The 26718-nt window shown below is 40.9% G+C and overlaps 1 protein-coding gene across 1 annotated transcript in view; it reads right to left on the reverse strand.

Annotated features, from left to right (window-relative positions):
* Positions 1-10567: 10567 nt before the first annotated feature.
* XK (X-linked Kx blood group antigen, Kell and VPS13A binding protein) overlaps positions 10568-26718 on the reverse strand; it is a 52504-nt gene continuing 36353 nt past the window's right edge. Inside the window, exon 3 of the mRNA XM_060292889.1 lies at positions 10568-14631. Within this exon, the coding sequence (XP_060148872.1) occupies positions 13805-14631 (827 nt within the window). The 3' untranslated portion in view covers positions 10568-13804. The remainder of the gene's footprint in view (positions 14632-26718) is intronic.

Raw genomic sequence — 26718 nt, forward strand, 5'->3', positions numbered from 1 at the left:
TCAGGTGCCCCTCTGCCATGAGGTCGGTTGCACACAGTGTCTCTCCCACACACAGGAGTACCACCATCTTAGTAAAGGAGGAGGGCAGGGAAGGCATCCTGAAAGACAGAGTGTTTTATATATGGGCAGAAGACCTAAATAGACATTTCTCCAAAGAAGACATACAGACGGCCAATAGGCACAAGAAAAGATGCTCAACATCGCTAATTATTAGAGAAATGCAAATCAAAACCACAATGAGGTAGCACCTCACACCAGTCAGAATGGCCATCATTAAAAAGTCTACAAACAATAAAGGCTGGAGAGGGTGTGGAGAAAAGGAACCCTTCTACACCGTTGGTGGGAATGTAAATTGATACAGCCACTATGGAGAACAGTATGGAGGTTCCTTTAAAATCTAAAAATAGAACCACCATATATGATCCTGCAATCCCACTCCTGCGCATACATCTGGAGAAAACTCTAATTTGAAAAGATACACGCACTCCAATGTTCATACCAGCACTGTTTACAATAGTCAAGACATGGAAGCATCCTAAATGTCCATCGACAGAGGAATGGATAAAGAAGATGTGGTACACATATACAATGGACAATTACTCAGCCATAAAAAGGAACAAAATTGGGTCATTTGTAGAGACACGGATGGACCTAGAGACTGTCATAAGTCAGAAAGAGAAAAACAAATATCATATGTTAACTAATATATGTGGAATCTAGAAAAATGGTACAGATTAACTGGTTTGCAAGGCAGAAATAGAGACACAGATGTAGAGAGCAAACGTACGGACACCAAGGGGGGAAAGTGGGGGGGAGTGGTGGTGGTGGGATGAATTGGGAGATTGGGATTGACATATATACACTAATTGTATAAAATAGATAACTAATAAGAACCTGCTGTATTAAAAAAATAAAATTAAAATTAAAAAAAAAGATGTGGTACGTATATACAATGGAATACTACTCAGCCATGAAAAAGAAGGAAATAATGCCATTTGCAGCAACATGGACGGACCTAGACATTATCATACTAGGTGAAGTTAAGTCAGACAGAGAAAGACAAATATCACATGATATCACTTATATGTGGAATCTAAAATGTGACACAAATGAACTTATCTACGAAACAGAAACAGATTCACAGACATAGAGAACAGACTTGTGGTTCCCAAGGTGGAAGGGGGGTGGAGGAGGGATAAATTAGGAGTTTGGGATTAGCAGATACAAACCACTATATATAAAATAAACAACAAGGGCCCACTGTATAGCACAGGGAACTGTGTTCAATATCCTGTAAGAAACCATAATGGAGAAGAATATGAAAAGAGTATATATGTATATGTATAACTGAATCACTTTGCCCTACATCAGAAATGAACACAACATTGTAAAACAACTATACTTCAATAAAATAAAGGTTAAAAAATTTAAAAAAAATGAAAGACAGAGCATTTTAAGTCTAAGATGTCCAGTTATTCCAAAGAGACTATTCAATTAGCCCAGATGGAGACAACCGGCTTAGCAAAGTTTTGTTTTGTTTGGGGTTTTTCGGTGTGTGTGCACCAAATGGGGATGGGTAGTCCATTCTAGAATATAAAGAAGCTCCATTTTACTTGGCTAAGTGTGAGGAAATCAGTGATTCTGTTACCTTTCGACACATATATCTGATGAAATATTCATCTGCTGTTAAGCCCCAGACACCTGCCTTTCTTATACAGCAAGATTTCTGGAATGCTAGAGAGCCCAGTTGCATTGTAATCATCTGGTGGAACTTTAGAAAAACCCTGATGCCCAGGTCACACTCCCACACTTTACCTCTTAAGTAGTCTGGGGTGTAGCCTGGCTTCAGAATTTTCTAAAGCCCCCAGGTGATTCTAATGGGCAGCCTAGGCCGAGAACCACTATACAGGAAAACATGGGCCCCGTTGTTCAGGACGCTCTGTTTGAACACAGAAATAATAGAGTGAGGACTACCTGTTCTTACTGCAAATACAATTTTCCTGGCATGAGGGGAGGAAAATGATATCCAAGAATGAGACCTGGCTGACCTGACATTTTTGTGATGCACTTAGCATTCTTCACAGAAAAGCAAGGCTTCAAGGCATCCAGCTTTCCAAACGTCTAGAGCAGCACCGTCCAACAGGACACAAACCACAAATGCCAACCGCATTTGACATTTTAAATTTCCTAATAGTCACATTAAAGAAGTAACTAGATGGGGTGAACCTAATTTTAATAAATCCCATATTTAGCCCAATATATCCAAAATATTATCATTGTAACATGTCAAACATAAACATTATTAATAAAAAAGTTCTATGTTTTTGGTACTAAGTCTTGGAAATCTGACGTGTGTTTTACATTTACAACACATTTCAACTCAGACTAGGAACATTTCAAGTGCTCAGGAATCACACGTGGGTAATGGCTGCCACACTGGTTTAGAAATCGTGGCATTCACGAGTATTAGATGCTGAATCAGAATGCTATCCAAGGAGATGACATTTTAGCATAAAATTTATTTCCCTTTGGAAATACCTCGATGATATCACGGCCCTGAGAATGTAATATCTGTTTCCTCCTGTAATCCCAGGTAGCCCTGTCAGGTTACGGGGTCCTGCCTTACCTGAGGAGTTCTTTGGGACCTAATAGAAAGCTTACTTATCTCTTTCCTTCAGAATCATCTCTTCAGAGAAAGTAGAGAATGAATTCAGTCTGGGAGGTTAATGTAAAGCAAGTCCAAGAAGTTCTAAGACCAGAAAAAGTGAGGTCAACATTCAGGCAGGGGAATTGGGATCTTTTTCTTTTCCTGTAACTCACGGTACTAGGAGAGAGGTTATGACCCTGGTGGCTGAAGAATACCACTCTGCCTCCTTTCACAACTCTTGGGACCTTCTCTCTACTTTAAGATGCCCAGAGCTGACTGGTCTGATTGCAGGGCCAGGATTCATCCGCTTAATTAAGCCCTTTACAGGTGAAAGATGTACCCTCTGGCACAGGTGGTGATTTCCCTCCCATTTGTCCTGTAGTTCCAAGAGTTGAGTATTGGCAGTAACACAAAATCCATGGGGTAGGTCTCACAGTCTGCTGTGGAGAGAAGGGTTCTTCTAGATGTGTCAGACCAGCTACATCAGGCTTGGGGGAGATAATAAAAGCTCTTGCTTCTTTCTCTCAGGAAACCCTGTCCTTGGGGACTTTGAAGAAAGAGGTGAATGGTCTGGGTCAGGACTGAAGTCTTTCTTGGGCCCTGGCCTGACACCGTCAAATGTCACTATGACCCCTTAACCAAACTCTTCCTCTACAATGTAAGCACTTAATAGTCTCCCTCCTAAACATCAGTTTGAAGAAAATATTTTTTTCTCATTTATCTACTTAAGCAGTGTTAACTTCTTTGGTTCCAAAGAACAAAAAAATGACTTGATAAACCAGGTTTTAGGCTCACCTGTGCTGTGCCTCACTAGTTGGCCTTGAGAAGTTCTATCAGTTTTTCTGGGAAAAGAGGACAGTGGCCCTGAGCAGAAATGTTGTTGTAGCAGAACAGGACTTCAACCCAGAGTTCTTTCCTCTGGGACCCTCATGGTTTCAGCCCAGTGGCCCCGTTAACGCTCTTCGGAGCAGGGCTCCAGTGCTGGGAGCTATGGGGGATACCCTGCCTCAGCCCTGCTGCTGAGGCCCCAGCAGAAACAACTCCTCCCTACTGAGTAAGGGCTGCCTTATACGTACTCTGCCCCTTCATTCCAGGGTACCCCGGGAAATGCCACCAGGCTTGCTTCTTCCCTCGGTCTCCAGCATCTGCCAGACTTAACCACAACTGCAGTTTGGGTAAAGTTTAGGAGTCAGGAGAGCCTAGTGATTAAATGCTTGAGCGTTGACACCAGACACTGTTGAGCTTGAATCCTAACCATACCACTTACTGTGCAACCACCGGAAAGTTCCTTTATCTCACTAGTCTCGGCTTCCTTTTCTGTAAAATGGAAATCATTGCAGTAACAGTCACATAGGATCATTGAGAGGAATCAAAGTGGTCATGTGGATACGATGCTTAGCAGAGTACCTAGCTTGTGTCAACACTATCATTTTGTTCTCCCTCTCATGATGTGGCCCCTGATCCAACCTCCCCTCTCTCCCATGTTCCAGCAACACTGACCTACAAGCTGTTCCCTGATTATAAATGTCCTTTTTACTAATTCTGGGCTTTTGCACATGGTGTCCCCTTTACCAGGAATATTCTTTCCACTGCCTTCACCAGGCAAACACACCTACTCATGTTTCAGATCAGAGCTTTCATATTCTTCCCCAAATCATCATCTTAACGGAACCTTTATTTTTTAAAAATGACAGTGAAATGTCAGGTTGCCCAGCAAATGGCTGTTTCCCCACTCATTTTTGTCTGCAGAACCCTATTTTCGTGGGTGTTCTTCCTCCCATAAGCTAAAGGATGGTGGCCCCTTTGCCAGCCCCAAGGGGTGAATGCTGTGTAGTCAAAGGAAACCATGACAATGTCATTCTCCTTGCCAGAGACAGCTTTAGAGGTAAGGATGTGACAACTCCAGCCAATAAGAAATTTGGGGAATTCTGCTGGAGGGGGCTGGTGGCTTCTAGGAAGAGATTTTCCTCCTGAAAGTACAGAGATACCCAAAGGGAAATCCTTTTTTCTTATTTTGGATTCAGTTGTGTAAATGTGACGCCTGGAGCCCAGACTGTCATCTTGCAATCATAAAGAGACAATGTGAAGATGAAGCAACAAAACTTGCTAGGTCAGATAACAAAATCCTATTGTTTAAGCCACTTCTAAGCAGGTGTTCTACAAATTGTAGCTGAAAGCACCTTGATAGAATTTCTGATAAGGCCAAAGAGGTGAATCGGGAGGTGAACTGAAGAATGTCTAGAAATCATTTCATTATTTTGACAGTTATCATGATTTTTTTGTTTTGTTTTGTTTTTTGCAGTACGCCAGCCTCTCATGTTGTGGCCTCTCCCGTTGCGGAGCACAGGCTCTAGATGCGCAGGCTCAGCGGCCATGGCTCACGGGCCCAGCCGCTCTGCAGCATGTGGGATCTTCCCGGACCGGGGCACGAACCCGTGTCCCCTGCATCGGCAGGTGGACTCTCAACCACTGCACCACCAGGGAAGCCCTATCATGATATTAATATACATTTTTTAGTGCTTGGAAATTGTAAAAGCATTTCACCTTAATGACATAATTGACTTTCTGAAGGTAGAACACTCACCAATTCACATTACATTTTTAAAGTAAAAAGAGTTTCTCATCTCTTGACTCAAGCTGGAAATGAGAGGTGCCAAACGATTTGTGTGTGAACAAACCTCATTTCAAAAGGAAAAGAATACGGCTTCCCTGGTGGCGCAGTGGTTAAGAATCCGCCTGCCAATGCAGGGAACACAGGTTCCAACCCTGGTCCGGGAAGATCCCACATGCTGTGGAGCGACTAAGCCCGTGCACCACAAATACTGAGCCTGTGCTCTAGGGCCCATGAGCCACAACTACTGAGCCCACGAGCCACAACTACTGAAGCCCACATGCCTAGAGCCCATGCTCCACAACAAGAGAAGCCACCGCAGTGAGAAGTCTCCACAGCACAATGGAGAAGCCAAAAATAAATAAAATTTTAAAATTAAAAAAATAAAAATATATTTAGCACAAAAACAGAAACATAGACCAATGGAACAGGATAGAAAGCCCAGAGATATACCCACGCACTTATGGTCACCTTATCTTTGATAAAGGAGGCAAGAATATACAATGGAGAAAAGACAGCCTCTTCAATAAGTGGTGCTGGGAAAACTGGACAGCTACATGTAAAAGAATGAAATTAGAACACTGCCTAACACCATACACAAAAATAAACTCAAAATGGATTAAAGACCTAAATGTAAGGCCAGACACTATCAAACTCTTAGAGGAAAACCTAGTCAGAACACTCTATGACATAAATCATAGCAAGATCCTTTTTGACCCACCTCCTAGAGAAATGGAAAGAAAAACAAAAATAAACAAATGGGACCTAATGAAACTTAAAAGCTTTTGCACAGCAAAGGAAACCATAAACAAGACGAAAAGACAACTCTCAGAATGGGAGAAAAAATTTGCAAATGAAGAAACTGACAAAGGATTAATCTCCAAAATCTACAAGCAGCTCATGCAGCTCAGTATCAAAAGAACAAACAACCCAATCCCCAAATGGGCAGAAGACCTAAATAGACATTTCTCCAAAGAAGATATGCAGATTGCCAACAAACACATGAAAGAATCCTCAACATCATTAATCATTAGAGAAATGCAAATCAAAACTACAATGAGACATCATCCCACACCAGTCAGAATGGCCATCATCAAAAAGTCTACAAACAATAAATGCTGGAGAGGGTGTGGAGAAAAGGGAACACTCTTGCACTGTTGGTGGGAATGTAAATTGGTACAGCCACTATGGAGAACAGTATGGAGGTTCCTTAAAAAATTACAAATAGAACTACCATATGACCCAGCAATCCCACTCCTGGGCATATACCCTGAGAAAACCATAATTCAAAAAGAGTCATGTACCACAATGTTCATTGCAGCTGTATTTACAATAGCCAGGACATGGAAGCAACCTAAGTGTCCATCAACAGATGAATGGATAAAGAAGATGTGGCGGGCTTCCCTGGTGGCGCAGTGATTGGGAGTCCGCCTGCCGATGCAGGGGACGTGGGTTCGTGCCCCGGTCCGGGAGGATCCCGCGTGCCGCGGAGTGGCTGGGCCCGTGAGCCATGGCCGCTGGGCCTGCGCGTCCGGAGCCTGTGCTCCGCAACGGGAGAGGCCACAGCAGTGAGAGGCCCGCGTACCAAAAAAAAAAAAAAAGAAGAAGATGTGGCACATATATACAATGGAATATTACTCAGCCATAAAAAGGAACGAAATGGAGTTATTTGTAGTGAGGTGGATGGACCTAGAGTCTGTCATACAGAGTGAAGTAAATCAGAAAGAGAAAAACAAATACCGTATGCTAAACACTTATATATGGAATCTAAAAAAAAAAAAAAGTCATGGAGAACCTAGGGACAAGACGGGAATAAAGATGCAGACCTACTAGAGAATGGACTTGAGGACACGGGAGGAGGAAGGGTAAGCTGGGACGAAGTGAGAGAGTGGCATGGACATATATACACTACCAAACGTAAAATAGCTAGCTAGTGGGAAGCAGCCGCATAGCACAGGGAGATTAGCTCAGTGCTTTGTGACCACCTAGAGGGGTGGGATAGGGAGGCTAAGAGGGAGGGAGACGCAAGAGGGAAGAGATATGGGAACATATGTATATGTATAACTGATTCACTTTGTTATAAAGCAGAAACTAACACACCATTGTAAAGCAATTATACTCCAATAAAGATGTTAAAAAAATCTGCTGTATAAAAATAAAATAAAATTTAAAAAATACATTTAAAAATAAAAGGAAAAGAGTAGACTGTAAGTACACTTGAGAAAATATTCTGTCAGTGAAAAAACTTTCTAGGGTAATAATCCCGAACAGGAAGGGATAAATTTGGAGATTGAGATTGACACATACACACTACTAATATGTAAAATAGATAACTAATAAGGACCTACTGTATAGCACAGGGAACTCTACTCAATACTCTGTAATGGCTTATATGGGAAAGGAATCTCAGAAAGAGTGGATATATGCATATGTATAAGAGATTCACTTTGCTGTACACCTGAAACTAACACAGCATTATAAATCAACTATACGCCAATAAAAATTAAAAGAAAATAATTCCCAACATTTTCAATTACAAAGGACGTCTTTTAAGGTGACTTCCCACATGATGGTGGTTGAATTTTTAACACCTGTTCATGGTAGGGACTGGAGGGGTGATGACGAAGTTACTTTAAATACAGTGACACTTTTAATCAGTCCTGTTCTATCACTCACAACAGCATACCCATGGGTGTGAAAGACAATTGTACAAATGTGTGCCAGACATCTCTGGATAGTGTCAAACATCCCTAGTTAGTGGAGAGGAACACAGTGCCTCTGCAGTTCTTGGAGGTCTGCAGCTCTACAGCTGGGCATCGTTGTTCTAAAAAATTCTGCCACTCCACTCAAGAAGGTCACCTTGTCAGGAGAAGGCGACACCAGGGAAGCAGTCTCCTCTGCACTGGGGTGGTGGTGGGGACGATCCTGAAGCACCACTCCAAAAGAGAATTTCTAAATCCTGTTTTGTTTCTTGAGTGCTATCGCTCCTGAGAATCTGACTCATTAACTGTCGAATTTAGGTAATTAAAATAGGAAGCCGACTGATAAGAAATTAAACCAGTATGCATAATGCAGATATCTACGGAGGATGATATTCCCAGGGCTCTAGGAAACGGGCTAATCAGGCTTCAATCAGGAACTCATCATTCGGAGAGAGAGAATTAATTCAGGATGGGAGGCAGGGAGGGAGCAAAAGCACAGGCAGAATCTCAAAATCTCTCTGGATGAATCTCTCCTTGGCAGGAGGCAAGTGCTGAAACCTCACACAGGGGAGTCTGGGTGAGAAGTTTTCTGATAACCTGCTGCCAAGAGATGCTGCTGCTGCATCTTGCTGTATACTCCTCAAAGATGCTCTGGGTACCAAACCCTGCTTAAACCTGCACTGTTTTATACGTTCTTGTTCTGATAATTTCCAGAGAAACAACCACACAGAGAGGGTGACAGGGAGGCGTGAGGCATCCCCTCAGGCAGGCTTCTGCAGCGGACACACCTTCTTAGCAGGTTAGGGACCTAGTCTGATAGGGTATCTTGTGCGCTGGGAAAGAAGGGATCAGGGATGTTTCTGAATTCTCAGCTCTGTAGAAATCTCTTCTGATATGAAGTGCCTTTTTTGAAAAAGAGAAGAGGCTCAAAACATCACTCATATAGTGTAGAGTTGGTATTTCTGAGCCCTTTCCCAGCTGCAAAGATGTTCATAGAGAATACAGTCTCCTGGAAGGGGGCAGCCGGAGAAATATGGTCATGGAGGAATAATATATACTGTACTTCCTTCATCCCCTTCCAAATCTTTACAAACTTGGGCCTGAACACTGTAAAATGAACTATCACAGTGGGGCAGGGGCAGGGTGTGAGCTACAGGTCCATATATTAAGCAGTCAACACTTGGTGGTTAAAATGGAGATTCATGAAAAAGAATTACCCACAGTTTGCCAGTAAACATCCCAAATTTATGCTTTTAAGCCATTACTACTGATAACATGCATGTTTTCTTCAAATAGATTTTCAAAGTCTGCTATAGTTTTCAGAGCATTCATAGGGAAGTTAAAATTTACTCATACCTTTAAATAAAGAGAACCCATAAAAGAGGGCTGAGTAGATTCACATTGTTAGGGAAGCTTTGTGAAAACAAATGAAGTAATGGGTACAATTGTTAAATGGAATATGAACTCTAGATTAGATACTAGTATTGTATCCATGTTGAATTTCCAGAATTAGATCATCATTCTGTGGCTGTGTAAGAGGATGCCTTTGTTCAGAGCATAAGAGAATACACACTGAAGTATTTAGGAATAAAGGGTCAAAAGAAGGAAAGTAAGAATTATAAAGCAAACATGACAAAATATTAATAGGTGAAATTGATTGAAGGATAAATGAATTCTTTGCACTATTCCTAAGGCTCTTCTATTAGCTTGAAGTTATTTCAAAATAAAACATTTACAAACACCAAATGAAGTAATTTTACATTGACCTACTTAAACACTACACTTGTTGACCTTCAGTTTTCTCAAGGGGTTGATTTAATACCAAGAGATCTCTTTCAAAACATTTCTCCTATAGCCAAGTCTTTCCAAATTGCAAGGTCACCTTCAGAGGAAAGGAAATTATTGCAACAATCCTTGTCTATCTCATGCTCCGAAATAACCCCTTAAATAACTGATTGTTTTTTAGATTCCACATGTAAGTGAAATAATATGGTATTTGTCTTTCTTAAACAAAAAAACCCCCTCATAGATACAGAGAACAGACTGGCGATTGCCAGAGGGGAGGGGAGTTAGGGGGGTGGGCGAAACTGGTGGAGGGGATCAAGAGGCACAAACTTCCAGTTATAAAATAAACAAGTCATAGGATGTAATAAACAGCATGGTGATGGTATGGTAAATAGAATTATTGCAGTTATCATTTTGCAGTGTATACAAATATTGAATCATTATGTTGTATATCTGAAACTAATATAATGTTATATGTCAATTATACCTCAATAGAAAAAATAAGGCCTTTGGACATGCAGAAAAAACCTGATATTTTTTCCAACCACAGATCGCCATTTACAATTTGACTATTCATTTATGTTAATATCAAGTCGCTCATTTGATATTTTATGTTTCTGGATCAGTATACCACTTATGTTGGAGCAGAATTTTAGTATTGAGCGGTGCAGCTTTAACAAATGGAGTAAATGCTTATCAAACAAAATTTTCAGGTGAGGTTACAAAATCATAATTAATCACAACAAAACCATTTGCAAATTTGTTTCTAAAATAGTCCCTGAAGTCAAAAAGCCATGAAAGGACTGTATAAGGAATGAAAAGCAAGGAGAAATGGAAAAATTAATTTATTATATGAAGAAACATAAACAATATTTATTAGAGTGAATGGCTGCAGAGAAGCAGCCTGCAAAACTCACATCCGCAATGTACTGGCTGAGGAGTACTGACACATACAGTCATAACCCATAGCACTAATGTTCTAAGGAGGTTTCCAAGAAAATGCTGTATTTGACAATCAATTTTAAAGTTTATTTTTCCCATTTACAAGGCAGAAAAAATTATACCCACATTCAATTAAAGTCTAGCGGGATCAGGCATTCAAATTGTAAAGAAAAATTAACAAAAGAGGCTGCTATATCCTTTATGAAAGATGACATACAAAAATGATAAGCTCATTTGTTATCAAAAGCAATTTCTCAGATTTCAGTGGGTCTTTTTCCTCCAAGTACCATATGTTTGGGTGCTAATTTTTTTTTTTTTTTTTTTTTTGCGATACATGGGCCTCTCACTGTTGTGGCCTCTCCTGTTGTGGAGCACAGGCTCCGGACGCGCAGGCTCAGCGGCCATGGCTCACGGGCCCAGCCGCTCCGCGGCATGTGGGATCTTCCCGGACCGGCGCACGAACCCGTGTCCCCTGCATCGGCAGGCGGACTCTCAACCACTGTGCCACCAGGGAAGCCCTGGGTGCTAATTTTTATAAGCAAATGATGGTAAGAGAAAGGGCAACTGTTGAGTTCTCTCCAAGAGTAAAGGCCATTTACACTTGCCCTTCTGTAAGGCCAAAGGCCGACATATTCACTTAAGACACTCATGTGAATGATGCTACTTGTTTCTTCTCTAACGGTAAAAAAAAAAAAAAAAAAAAAAAAAACCTGTTATGGATTTGAATAACTATAAAAACAACTCCTTTAAACATGCATGGCACTTCAAAAATATTTTCAAAGCATTTTCACACCTATTATTTAATTTGTTCTTCTGACAACCTTGTGAGGTAGTCTGGGCAAGTATATCATGCAAATTTTGTGGGTGAGGAAACTGAGGCATAGAACAATTAACTAACTTGCAGGGTTGGACAGGGAGATGTCAACCTCTACACTGCACTGTCTCCAGTAATGAAGAAAGTCTAAACATATTTGATGATCTTATTTCAATATATTTCGAGGAAATACTTCACCTCCATCCAGCCAAATGATAATGAATCAGTTGGAGTATCTGTTGCGACAAGTTATGGTATGTAATTAATTAGACAAAGCACGGAGAGTTTTAAAAATTGGAATTATTACTGAAAAAGACATTTTAACTCTCAAGATAGGAGGAAATTTGCTGGTTTGTTTGTCTTTAGGGCAACCTAGTTGTGCAGTCTGAGCTATAATTTTGCCATTTCAGAGGTATAATACAAATAATTTAAAAACAAGATTTCTCAGTTCACTATGACTTAAATTGTGGCCATGAAGAAAAAAAGCAGTGGCTTCTCGTCCCCAAAGTGACTAGACGTATATGGCCCCAAAGCAGGGGTATCTGCATATCAAGAGTTAAAGATGACAAAATGTCCAATTTAGTTACCAAACCTCTTTATCCTTTTAAATGTGGCTTATAATTGGGCTTTAGGAGTGTGACAGACCATCACTGTCAGTTTGGTTTGGGGTCACTCAATAGGCTTACCTACATTCTACCTTAAAATGATTTTAAATGTATTTGAAGGCCCAGATTTTGTAGTGGTTCTTGAGACAGGCTTCCAAACCAAGGCTGGGGAAGTACCAGTCTCTCCATCCCTGGCTAATTCTGGCCACAACTCCTACTCAAACTCACCATTTTAACCTGTCCCCTGACAAACTAGCTGTTAGAAACTCGATGGGTCAGAAAGTTCAGCCATTATGAGTCCTAAGACTGTCAACCCTGATCGACCTGCAATGTCCAGCCTCGTCAGTGACGTCACCTGCTCCCAGGTGTTTCATCATCAAGGTTTTTATGGTAGAAATAATGGTACTAGATCTAGGCATTTTTCCAAGACAACTGAGGATATTCTACAAATCCTTTTATGAAAGAAATATGGTTCCAGATCAAAGGAGAAATTATACTGAAGATAGGAGAGTGTAGGAGGATAAAATTGAAGTTCTTATTCAAATTAACTCATAATCATACCAAATCAAAATGCATTCAGTTAAAGATAAAAATCTTCTGGTCATGTTAGCTGTTTGCAAAATTTAAAAGTTTCTGAAGTCAACATCTAACTGAAGGTGGGGAACCCTTTTCCTTCAAATAATGAAAATTAAAATGGCCTATATACATATGCTAGGTGAGAAATTTCTGTGTTTTCTAGAAGAACTTAGGTTAACCAAGGTAACTCTTGTCTAAAACTTTCCTGACAGGCAAGGAAGAGGTGGAGTAAAGACTATGGGTTTTATTTTCTTCTTTCCTAAGAAGGCAAATCCTAGCAAATTCTACTAGAAATTTCCCAGAACTGTAAGACAGGACTCAACCTTGATGAGGTTAAGCCTACCTTCTAGCAGATTCATCTTAAACTACCACAAGAAGGTAAGAACTCTGCTTATAAAAGCCTACAAACACTTTGATATTTTAACAACCCTCTTGATCCAGAATTTCTTCAACATATTGAAAGAACACAACTTTTCTAAAATTCTAGGGCTTCCATAACCAAATTTAGAATTCAATTTTGAATCCATGGATCCTTGAGAATAAAGTCTCCAAGGCTGCTACAGTTGGTTGTGTACAAAGAGCCCTGATGAGATGAAAATGGAACATCTGTCTATTCAAAAACCAAACTTGAACAGCCCTCTCTGAAAACTCTGACAGGACTGTTGTGGCTGATGGCAAAACCCCAGTAACCATCTGTGGTCATCAGATAACTCTTGGGTGAAAACTACGTTCAGGGATAATAAAACATTAGGCTACCTAGACCAGCAGTCCAGAAAACTAGAAAACAAGTAAGCCCCTGCCCTCATTCTACCTGATGGATCTAACCAGCCCAACTCAGATATCATGGGTACTTTGTCAATGAAAAGGCCAGTAACGTCTGGGAGAACATGGTCAACTGTGAATGGTGGTGCCTTAGGCTGCCCCTGCAACGCTCAGGGGTTTCCCTGGCTTCTCTCCATGGTTCCCACATGCCCACCCGAGAGCTCTCCGAAGGGGAGAGACTCTCAAGGAGTTGAGAGATAACTTCCTGCTTTGTTAACTGTGCAGGGCCCATCACTTGTATGAAGAACAGGGCTCAACCCAGCAAACAATACATCTGTGCCTCAAGAGACTCAGGTCCCATTAAGCAGAAAAGAGCTCATCGGCATTCAAGATCTGGCTGGGCATAGAACTTATTTTACTGCTAGAAGGGGTTTCCTCTCTGTCTGCGGATGACCTTAGATCCGTCTTTTCTGCAGACTCAGAGGATTTCCGCCGCCTGCAGTCACAGCAAGCACACTTTAGCCACTCCTGAAAGCTTTCAGAAACACTAGAGGAAAAGAGCTTTTTGCAAGGGTGGAAGAATTGATAGAACACGATCATGAATAGAATGGCCGTGCAGTACCCAATGAGCAGCTGCAGGATCAGCAGGGGTGCGCACACATACATGTAGATGTCAGTCTTGTAAAGATACCACATGAGGAGGAGGAAGGCGTTCTCGATGAATCTCAACATGTAGTACACCAGCAGCTGGTACCAGTTCTGGGACTTGCTGATGAGGTCGGGGTTGTTGATTTTCAGCTGTACCGCTGACCAGCAGAACATGTTGATCCCGGCGTAGAGTAAGGTGAGGAAGCACAGCACGATGGTGGTGCCCACCCGACTGAGGGCCTTCTCGATGTTCTCAGGGAAGGGGGAGCCACTGCACCAGAAGAGGATCCAGGGGTAGAAGAGGAAGCTGAGGAAGTTGAGGAGTATGTCTATCACCACCCAGGTCTTCAGGACAGAGGTAAAGAGGACCAGGACAATGACTCGAGTGGCAATCTCAAAGCTCCTCCAGAGGAAGATACAGACATAGGCCAGGGGCTTCACTTTGACATCATATTCATCGTATTTGATCTTGATGGCGAGGATGTTACAGCGCAAGGCTCCATACACGATGGACAATAGGGAGAGGACCATGAAGAGACCTGAGGAGAGAAGAGAAAGAGCGCTCTCAAGTCTCACCTACACCAAGAATCCTACTGTGGTGGCTGCTGGCAGTCCTCTACCCATATTCCTTGGACCCCTCTGTTTCATGTGCACGGGCTGGCTTCCAGCTATCAGCGTCTGCTCACTGCACCTGAGGGCTTTTCCCAGGGCTGCAGAAGCCTGCTGTGCCCAGGTGCTGGGCAGGCTGAAGTGCCCAGGAATTAATACCCCTGGGAGAGCCCTTCAACACCCCAATCCTAGCCCTGAGAAGAGCTGGAATATAACGAGCCCAGTTCCCCTACCGTTTGGGTAGAGTAACTCGGAGGTGCGTGTTCTATACTGTTTACCGGTGTTTCCTCATAAGATTACTTTCTAGTCACCCACGGTGACTGTTGTCTAGTAACGTTGTCACCTTTATTGGCCGCCTTCCCTGTCTCACTTCCCTTCTCCCACGCTTCTTATACCTTCCTCCAGACAGACATGCACTCAAGTGCTTGTCTCAGGGTCTGCTTCAGGGTCAACTGAAACTAAAACACCTTTCAGACCCCATCTGCTCTGTCTGAATATGTGGAGTCCTTTACACGGTGCGTTTTGTTTCCTCAATCAGCTTACAAGCTCCTGAGGAGTCACGAGTGACCATGTCTGATATTTCTTCTTGATACCCTCAACATATACCAGTGTAGAAACTGAAACAGAAAGCACTCAATAATAAATTGTTCATGAGTTCCTCTCTATCTGCAGGACCTTTTAAATTTATATACTGACTACAGATTGCTCACTTTTCTTTGCTCTTCAGTTATATTCTTAAATTCCATACAGTGCTGAAGAAATGAGAACCTCACTGTTACTGAGTCAATCTGTCTTGGTCTAAAAGGCCTTAATGTTTCAAGGGGTCTCAACTCTAGCTGTTTATTTCTTCAAATGACTGATGGCTAATGGGTTTACCCGGTTTATACCGAGCAGCAGTGTTAGGGGACAAGATGTGGCTCATTTGAATGGAGCATGGTACTATGTTTCAGAGCATGACACTGCTGGCTGTGAGTTCTATTATCTAAAAAATGTACTGCCAACCCATGAGCACAGACTGTGTGGTCAAATCTGAAATACAATCACTTACTGCAGGCTGCCACGACCTCCAAATATTGGAGCAGGGAGGAACCGAGAGTCTGGCTGGGTTCTGTTTTCTTGCCCATAAAATTGAGATAATACCTTCCATGCCTACCTCCAACGTACATATAACAAAATTGTTTTTACTTATAATTTAAAATGCATGGGAATAAAGGGTTCATTTTCTTATTTAAGTTCTGAATCAATGGAAGACATCTACATTTGATGGGCATAAAAACTCGGAAGCTTGGGTAGTTAGTTGCCTGGGAGAAGCTCAGTTTTACTCAAAGCATCAACTCCTCTCATAGCCTTTTGGCACTGATTTAAATCATCGATATCATTCTCTGGAAAGACTGCCATGTACTAATCAAATTTAAAAGACAGAAATACTATCACAGGAGTAGCCTGGGAAGTAACTGGACTGAGTTACTTTTTCTGAGAGGCTAGTTCAATGGAGCATTATAAAGCAGTACATATTGCTGATACACTGTTTTTATTGAAATACAGTTGATTTACAATGTTCTGTTAATTTCTGCTGTACAGCAAAGTGACTCAGTTATACATACACATTCTTTTTTATATTCTTTTCCATTACGGTTTATCCCAGGTGATATACTTTTATATGTATTACACATTTCTACAAACCTTAAGAATCTAGTACTGGATCCTTTTCTTTTAGTCCTTCTGTTTTTTCTACTACAAGAAAAATAACTTCAAATGTAGAATATGAGCTAAGCGTAAATTACCATATAAATTATGTATTCATACACATGCAGTATTTACACTGTTAAATTTACGGTACTTCATCTCCAAGTTACTTATTACTTTTAACAATGCAATGACCCAAACAATTTTTTAACCATCAATCCATTTTTCTCATTAGGTCAATTATTTCCAAATTACGTTTTTTTCTCTGTCAAGAGAGTTAGCCAATTATTACCCAATTGCTGCTTAGTAGGAATTAACTGCTAAGGCCTTCTGAGAATGCAAAGAAATGACTGTGAAATCACTAACTTCAATTATCATTACCAATGTTGGGTGCTCCCTGCTCCCCAAGAAAGGGGCCAGGAAGAGAGAGATACTTGGGAGACAAGAAACTTGAACAAAATGCTTCGAATGTATATTTCTACCTCTAGAGTTAAGCTGTTATCTAATGAATAGCTAGGATGATATTTATGCAAATATCTACTTATTCAGACTTAAATGGAGAAAAGTTCCTGACATCATTTCCCAACCTTCTCTTCCCAGAGTCCACACAACAGGGGATCCGTTGGTGGTCCTGACCTTCTAAGTGGCATGTCATAGAAGTCTAACAGCCCCCAATAATCTTTTTTTCTAAACATCTTTATTGGGGTATAATTGCTTTACAATGGTGTGTTACTTTCTGCTTTATAACAAAGTGAATCAACTATACATATACACACATCCCCATATCTCCTCTCTCTTGCGTCTCCCTCCCACCCTCCCTGTCCCACCCCTCTAGGTGGTCACAAAGCACCGAACTGATCTCCCTGTGCTATGCGGCTGCTTCCCACTAGCTATCTATTTTACACTTGGTAGTGTATATATGTCCATGCCACTCACTCACTTTGTCACAGCTTACCCTTCCCCCTCCCCGTGTCCTCAAGTCCATTCTCTATGTCTGTGTCTTTATTCCTGTCCTGTCCCTAGATTCATCAGAACCATTTTTTTTTTAGATTCCATATATATGTGTTAGCATACAGTATTGGTTTTTCTCTTTTTGACTTACATCACTCTGTATGACAGACTCTAGTTCCATCCAACTCAATACAAATAAGTCAATTTTGTTTCTTTTTATGGCTGAGTAATATTCCATTGTATATATGTGCCACATCTTCTTTATCCATTCATATGTCGCTGGACTTCAGGTTGCTTCCATGTCCTGGCAATTGTAAATAGTGCTGCAATGAACATTGTGGTACATGACTCTTTTTGAATTATGGTTTTCTCAGGGTATATGCCCAGTAGTGGGATTGCTGGGTCATATGGTAGTTCTATATTTAGTTTTTTAAGGAACCTCCATACTGTTCTCCATAGTGGCTGTACCAATTTACATTGCCACCAACAGTGCAAGAGGGTTCCCTTTTCTCCACACCCTCTCCAGCATTTATTGTTTGTAGATTTTTTGATGATGGCCATTCTCATTGGTGTGAGATGATGTCTCATTGTAGTTTTGATTTGCATTTCTCTAATGATTAGAGATGTTGAGCATCCTTTCATGTGTTTGTTGGCAGTCTGTATATCTTCTTTGGACAAATGTCTATTTAGGTCTTCTGCCCATTTTTGGATTGGGTTGTTTGTTTTTTTGCTATTGAGCTGCATGAGCTGCTTGTATATTTTGGAGATTAATCCTCTGTCAGTTGCTTCGTTTGCAAATATTTTCTCCCATTCTGAGGGTTGTCTTTTCATCTTGTTTATGGTTTCCTTTGCTGTGCAAAAGCTTTTAAGTTTCATTAGGTCCCATTTATTTTTGTTTTTATTCCATTTTTCTAGGAGGTGGGTCAAAAAGGATCTTGCTGTGATTTATGTCATAGAGTGTTCTGACTAGGTTTTCCTCTACAAGTTTTATAGTGTCTGGCCTTACATTTAGGTCTTTAATCCATTTTGAGTTTATTTTTGTGTATGGTGTTAGGCAGTGTTCTAATTTCATTCTTTTACATGTAGCTGTCCAGTTTTCCCAGCACCACTTATTGAAGAGGCTGTTTTTCCTCCATTGTGTATTCTTGCCTCCTTCATCAAAGATAAGTTGACCATATGTGTGTGGCTTTATCTCTGGGCTTTCTATCCTGTTTCATTAATCTATATTTCTGTTTTTGTGCCAGTACCATACTGTCTTGATTACTATAGCTTTGTAATACAGTCTGAAGTCAGAGAGCCTGATTCCTCCAGCTCCGTTTTTCTTTCTCAAGATTGCTTTGGCTATTCGGGGTCTTTTGTGTTTCCATACAAATTGTGAAATTTTTTGTCCTAGTTCTGTGAAAAATACCATTGGTAGTTTGATAGGGATTGCACTGAACCTGTAGATTGCTTTGGGTAGTACAGTCATTTTCACAATGTTGATTCTTTCAGTCCAAGAACATGGTATATCTCTCCATCTGTTTGTATCATCTTTAATTTCTTTCATCAATGTCTTATAGTTTTCTGCATGCAGGTCTTTATCTCCCTAGGTAGGTTTATTCCTAGGTTTTTTTTTTTTTGGCAGTACGCGGGCCTCTCACTGTTATGGCCTCTCACGTAGTGGAGCACAGGCTCCAGACACGCAGGCTCAGCGGCCATGGCTCACGGGCCCAGCCGCTCCGCGGCATGTGGGATCTTCCTGGACCAGGGCACGAACCCGTGTCCCCTGCATTGGCAGGAGGACTCTCAACCACTGCGCCACCAGGGAAGCCCTATTTCTAGGTATTTTTTTCTTTTTGTTGCAATGGTAAACGCGAGTGTTTCCTTAATTTCCCTTTCAGATTTTTCATCATTAGTGTATAGGAACCCAAGAGATTTCTGTGCATTAATTTTGTATCCTGCTACTTTTCATATTCTCATTTCCTATGTGAGTGTGTGGAGTGGAGGGGCGAGGTCGGAGGGCATTTTGCTGTTTTTATCTTTTGTTAGAAGGTAAGACATCACTTTGGGTAAAGCTGAAAGGAAGGCTTTGGCAATATTCCAAACCCCTGCCACACTTACAAAGTTTCTTCCCATGTAATTCCAGCCAAACGAACTCCTTCCAAAGGAACTCTTCCTATTTCACAGAGAAAATAATTGCTATTAGGAATGAACTTGCTAATTTCCTGACTTGACATCAAGACCTTAATCTTTGTGTTAAGTGGTGGAGAACATTTTATTGCTCAGGATTCCTCTTCGGAGGGGAATTCTGTTTGTAGGACAAGGCAAGCACTTTCTCTGTGGCTTATCCTAGCATTCATTATAATAGCCTCTCAATTTTTTGTATGTAGGAAAATTTCTATTGATATAATAATGCTAAAAGGAAGAAAGGAGGGAGGGAAGGAAGGAAGGAGGGAGGGGAGAGAGGGAGGGAGGGAGGGAAGGGGGAAGGAGAAAGGAAAGAGGAAGGAAAAAAAGGGTGAGGGAGGACCCTTCCCTTTACCCTACACTCCTTTCTGTCTACTGCCACACTCTCTTTCACACTTTTCCTCAACCCTCTTACCACTAATCGAAACACTCGTTTTCCAATCCTCAACTCCTTGCAGTCTGGATTCTAGTCTTGCTCCTTCCTCATCTCTCTGCAACATTTGACATTGTTCATTCCCACTTTCTTGAAACTTCTTCTGTGGAAGTGATCATATCATTTTCTCCTAATCATCCTCTCACTTTTCTTGCAGTCCCTTCTCAATTTCATTCATAGGCACATCTTTCTCTTCTACTCAGGAACCATGGTCTTATTTTTCTCCTTCCTACCAGATTTCTCTTCCGAGATATCTTTATAGGTGCCTCAAAACAAAACAAAACACAAAACAAAACTTATATTTCCTTGAAAATCTCCTCTTACACTCCCTCTAGCAGCTCACAACACCATCACTCCAGATCATTCTATCCAGAAATTTACATGTTAATTAGGACTTTTCACTTTCCTCTCCCATCCCACTCAAATAGATCTCTAAGCTCTTGTTACTCAGTGTGGCTCATGGATCAGAAGCACTGACATTGATTGGGGGTCAATGAAGTGCTCTAGCTTAGACCCTGAAATTCTGAGTCAGAATCTCTATTTTAACACGATTTTCCGTTTTTCTCAGGCTTTAATGTATGACCATTAAAGTCTGAGAAGTACTGCTCTAAGTTCATTTCTTCCTCCCTTTCTGGCTGTGTCCCTTGTTAACTCTCATAATGGCTCTTACCACAGGGTCCTAACTCATTTGTTTCTCTGCCACCAGCCTTCCTCTCCTCTTCGTCTGCCTGGATAAACCCTACTTGTTCTTCAAGGTTCAGTTAAAGTGTTACCGCCTCAATGATGCCTTTTCTCGGCCTTTATTCAACTATATTTATTCAGTTGTGCTAAATGCTTCCAAGACTCTTCTAAGCTCAGTTAACTGCCACTCTATTGGGAACTCACAGTCACTTAACGCATACGTCTCTTTCCTCACTTGGTACCTTTGGTTTAGTGCAATCTCCTAGAGGCAGCTACTGTTTCACACAGATTTTTATTACAGCACCTAGCACAGTGACTGGCACAAAGTTGGTAACTGATATGTCTGTTGAATAAGTGAAATAAAGATTGTACAATCTGTGACCTGCCCTTTTTTTTTTTTAACCACTGAATGAGTAATTGAAGCTCCAAATCTCTCAGAGACACGACTGAAGTGAGCCATGAGAACTCTCAAAGCCCCTTCCCAGATGGTGACTTCTGGGGTCATGGGCTTCCTATGCAAATGCATCTGCTTTATGTGCCTTTCTCAATCAAGAAGTTGCACGTGTTTCCAGCACTTCCAGAGAAATAGGCTCCAAATTAGAAAAGGTCTTTGAGATTTAAGTTTACACTCTAAAGAAAACTCTTCTAGGTATATGAGAGGCTTGCAAAGCAGGGAGATTTAGGAACAGTGCAGTACTTTCTGACCACGGGAATAACTAAGGAAGGTAAGTCCTGCTTCAGGATGTCGGGCCCAGCCAGGATTAAGACAAGTCTGGATTATCTCAGCAGTGTTATCTTCCTGGTCAGTTATCCAGATCACTGCTCTTGCTGGATTCCATGACTTACTCTTACTTGAGTTACCTTTGACCATGTATTACAGGACCCAGGGTTCTGCTTTAATTCCACCCCAGGCCCTGACAACTGGTCAGCAAACTTTTTTTTTTAACATCTTTATTGGAGTATAATTGCTTTACAGTGGTGTGTTAATTTCTGCTTTATAACAAAGTGAATCAGCTATACGTATACATATATCCCCATATCCCCTCCCTCTTGCGTCTTCTTCCCACCCTCCCTATCCCACCCCTCTAGGTGGTCACAAAGCACCGAGCTGATCTCCCTGTGCTATGTGGCTGCTTCCCACTAGCTATCTATTTTACACTTGGTAGTGTATATATGTCCATGCCACTCTCTCACTTCGTCCCAGCTTACCCTTCCCCCTCCCCATGTCCTCAAGTCCATTCTGTACGTCTGCGTCAGCAAATTGTTAATGAAGAGAGTGAAAATGAGAGAGATCGTCAACACCATGAGCTTGTATCCACATCTGTCACCTTCTCTCCCCAGTTGCTATCATAAATATTGCTTTGGTCCTTTATTGTAACAGCTTTATTGAGACATAATTCGCATACCATACAATTCACAATTTAAAGTGTACAATTCAATGTTTCTTTTTTGTTAACAATAATTTTATTATCACAGTTATTACTGAATAATTATGATGTCCCCAACACCACGCACTTTACATATATGATTACATTTAATCCTTATCAGTTGGTTCTAGTTTATACCCATTTTCCAGATGAGAAAGATGAGGTTAAATAGCTTTCCCAATGTCATACAGCTAGTAAGTGGTCATGCTTGGATTCAAATTGAGAACTGTTTGTCTCTAAACTCTTTCTTTTTTAGTTGGAGTATAGTTGCTTTACAATGTTGTGTTAGTTTCTCCAGTACAGCAAAGTGAATCAGCTACACATATACATATATCCCCTCTTTTTTGGATTTCCTTCCCGTTTAGGTCACCATAGAGCAGTGAGTAGAGTTCCCTAAGGAGGCAAGAAAATACAATGGAGAAAAGACAGTCTCTTCAATAAGTGGTGCTGGGAAAACTGGACAGCTACATGTAAAAGAATGAAATTAGAACACTCCCTAACACTACACACAAAAATGAACTCAAAATGGACTGAAGACCTAAATGCAAGGCCAGACACTATAAAACTCTTAGAGGAAAACCTAGGCAGAACACTCTATGACATAAATCACAGCAAGATCCTTTTTGACCAGCCTCCTACAGAAATGGAAATAAAAACAAAAATAAACAAATGGGACCTAATGAAACTTAAAAGCTTTTGCACAACAAAGGACACCATAAACAAGATGAAAAGACAAACCTCAGAATAGGAGAAAATATTTTCAATGTTTCTCTAAAAGCAGATTCGCAGATATGTGTATCTACTTTTAGTACGTTTCATCACCAGAGTCACATTTAGTACGTTTTCATCACTTCAAAAAGAAACCCTGTACACTTTAGCTCTCATTCCTCTACCCCCCTCCCCCACCCAGTCCTAAGCAACCACTAACTACTTTCTGTCTCTATAGATTTCCCTATCCTGGACTTCTGTATGAATGAAACCATATAATGTGTGGTCTTTTGTGACTGGTTTCTTTCACTTAGCATAACATTTTCAACACTCATCTATCTTGTAGCATGCATCAGTCCTTCATTTCATTTCATGGTCAAATAATATTCCATTGTATGGATATACTACATTTTGCTTATCCATCCATCAGCTGATGAAAATTTGGGTTGTTTCCACCTTCTGGCTATTGTGAATAGTGCTTCTACAAACATTTGTGTGTGATTTTTTTTTTTTTAATTTGGCTGCATTGGGTCTTCGTTGCTGCACATGGGCTTTCTCTAGCTGTGGCGAGCAGGGGCTACTCTTGGTTGTGGTGCGTGGGCTTCTCATTGCAGTGGCTTCTCTTGTTGCGGAGCACGGGCTCTAGGCACGTGAGCTTCAGTAGTTGTGTCTCACGGGCTGTACAGTGCAGGCTCAGTAGCTGTGGCACATGGGCTTAGTTGCTCTGCAGCATGTGGGATCTTCCCAGACTAGGGCTCAAACCCGTGTCTCCTGCATTGGCAGGTGGATTCTTAACCACTGCACCACCAGGGAAGTTCCTATGAATATATTTTTATTTCTCTTGGGTCTCTAGGAGTAGAGTTGCTGGGTCATATGGTAACTTTGTGTTTAATTATTTGAGGAACTGCCAGACTGTATTCCAAAGTGATTGCACCATTTTACATTCCCACCAGCAGTGTATGAAAGTTCCAATTTCTCCACACGCTCACCAATGTTTGTTATTATCATTAAGTTCAATTTTTATTATAACCTTTTGATTCTAGTCATCCCAGTGGGTGTGAAGTGGTACACCTTTGTGATTTTGATTTGCGTTTTCATGATGACTAATGATGTAGAGCATCTTTTCATGTGCTTATTGGCCATTTGTACATCTTCCTTAGTTGCTTTGGTTCTTAACTATAGAACAAACTCATAATAGATTTCACACTTTCTCATATGTATCCCAAAAACTCTACCAGAATTCAAAGGCCAGATTTGCATAGACTTATTTAAGGACAATATATTAGCTTTACCCTCAGGTGTCAATGAGCATTTAAAATGAAAAAGAGAGAACAATTCTGATTTCTCGTGCTTTTTAACTTCCCTTAAAAAGGCATTAAAAAGCAAAAAAGAGGATTTCCATGCTGACAATGGCAGATTAGTTTGTTTTGGTTCAATATTTCTGCCAAGAGCAACTGGACAAACACCTGTTTAAAGGCATCAGAGATCTACCAAAGAAAGCAGTCAGTACTTTCGGGCCAAGATCTTAAAGAGAAGAAAAGTCCTAAGAGAAAATTCTGAAGCTGCTCTTCCCCTTGAGACATATGCCCATATGATACTGGGTACAGTATTATGGAACATGAACACAGCTTTCAGCATTCTCTCAAATCTGGTGGGTGTGGGAGCAAATACTGATATTGTGGCCCTATAATGGTCCTGGAGACAGCCAAAGCTTTCTGGTGGGAACCCCGAAGACTAGACACTGGGACTAAGGGTGACCAGAAATAGATAATCCCTCATAAAGGCTGAAGTACACATTTCAACCAACTCAAGTTATGACTGGATCAATTCAATCTATATCTAACCCAATTACCTGCCATAAACAAAAGTAAAATCTTCCTGGAGAAAGAGAACTCATCCAGAGACTCAAAGTATCTTTTTTTTTTTTTTTGCTGTACGCGGGCCTCTCACTGTTGTGGCCTCTCCTGTTGCGGAGCACAGGCTCAGGACGTGCAGGCTCAGCGGCCATGGCTCACGGGCCCAGCCGCTCCATGGCATGTGGGATCTTCCTGGACCAGGGCACGAAGCCGTGTCCCCTGCATGGGCAGGTGGACCCTCAACCACTGCACCACCAGGGAAGCCCTCTTTTTTTTTTAATATAAGCATCTGACATTTAATTAAAAATAACATGGCAAGCCAACAACAAAAACAAAAAAATAATCTAAATCCAAGAATTAAAATATATCCATAGGAAATAGAGATATTGTAATTATCTCACATGGACTTAAAAATATTCATAATTACCCTGAGGAAACCATAATTCAAAAAGAGTCATGTACCACAATGTCCACTGCAGCTCTATTTATAATAGCCAGGACATGGAAACAACCTTAGTGTCCATCGACAGATGAATGGATAAAGAAGATGTGGCACATATATCCACTGGGATATTACTCAGCCATAAAGAGAAATGAAATTGAGTTATTTGCAGTGAGGTGGATGGACCTAGAGTCCGTTATACAGAGTGAAGTAAGTCAGAAAGAGAAAAACAAATACCGTATGCTAAAGCATATATATGGAATCTAAAAAAACAGTACTGATGAACCTAGTGGCAGGGCAGGAATAAAGATGCAGGTGTAGAGAATGGACTTGAGGACACAGGGAGGGGGAAGGGTAAGCTGGGACAAAGTGAGAGAGTGGCATGGACATATATACACTACCAAACGTAAAACAGCTAGTGGGAAGCAGCTGCATAGCACAGGGAGATCAGCTCGGTGCTTCGTGACCACCTAGAGGGGTGGGATAGGGAGGGTGGGAGGGAGACACAAGAGGGAGGAGATATGGGGATGTGTGTGTATGTATAGCTGATTCACTTTGCTATAAAGCAGAAACTAACACACCATTGTAGAGCAATTATACTCCAATAAAGATGTTAAAAATATTCATAATTAATATGTTTAAGAAATTATGACAAGATAGAGAATTTATCAGAGACTGGAAACTATTCTAAAAACTCAAATGAAAATTCCAGAACTGAAAAATACAATAAGGGCCATTAAGAAATCAACAGATGTGTTTAATAGAATAGAAATTGCTGTAAAGATTATTAGTACTAAGCAGAAGGCAAGTCAGAAGAAAATGGAGAAACAAAAAAGCATGAGAGACTTACGGCAAAGTGAAAATGTTGGAGAGAGAGAGAAGAGAAGAAAAAGAATGGGTCGGAACCAATACTTAAAGTGATAAAGTCTAAGAATTTTCCCAAACTGCTAAAATATCAAACTAAAGCCCAAGTAGGATAAATACGAAGAAAACCTCAACTAAGCATGTTAAAACTGCTGAACATCAAAGTCAAAGTGAAAACCTTAAAAAGCAGTTAGAAACAAACGAACAACCAAAAATCAGATGAATTTCAAAGGAGCAACAATAACAAGAACAGCTGGTATCTCAACAGAAATAATGGAAGCCAGAAGACAAAGGGATGGTAACCTCAAAGTGGGAGGAAAGTAACCACTAACCTAGTCCTCCAAACACAAAGATGAAGGTAAAAGAAAGACATTTTATGACAAAACAAAAATGAGGGTATTTTTCACTAGTAGATCTACTCTAAAGAAAATACTAAAGGTAGCGTTTCAGACCCAATGAAAATGCTCCCACATGGAAGCATGGAGATACAGGAAGGTCTGAACAGGGACCAAAAGGATAAATACAACTCAATTTTTATAATCAGCCAAAAGACTTGCATGGTCACTTGACACACACACACACACACACACACACACACACACACACCCCAAAATGGTCACTAAAAACACGAAAAGGAAGTCAAGCTCATTAGCCATCAGGAAATGCAAATTCAAACTAAAATGAGACACTACTACACACACCCACTGTAATACTGAAAGTAACAGCAAGTGTTGGCAAGGATGTGGGGCAACTGGAACTCTTATACACTGCTTGTGGGAGTGTAAAGTGGTATAATGACTTTT

The sequence above is a fragment of the Globicephala melas genome, chromosome X, assembly GCF_963455315.2.
Source record: "Globicephala melas chromosome X, mGloMel1.2, whole genome shotgun sequence".
Taxonomy (NCBI): domain Eukaryota; kingdom Metazoa; phylum Chordata; class Mammalia; order Artiodactyla; family Delphinidae; genus Globicephala; species Globicephala melas.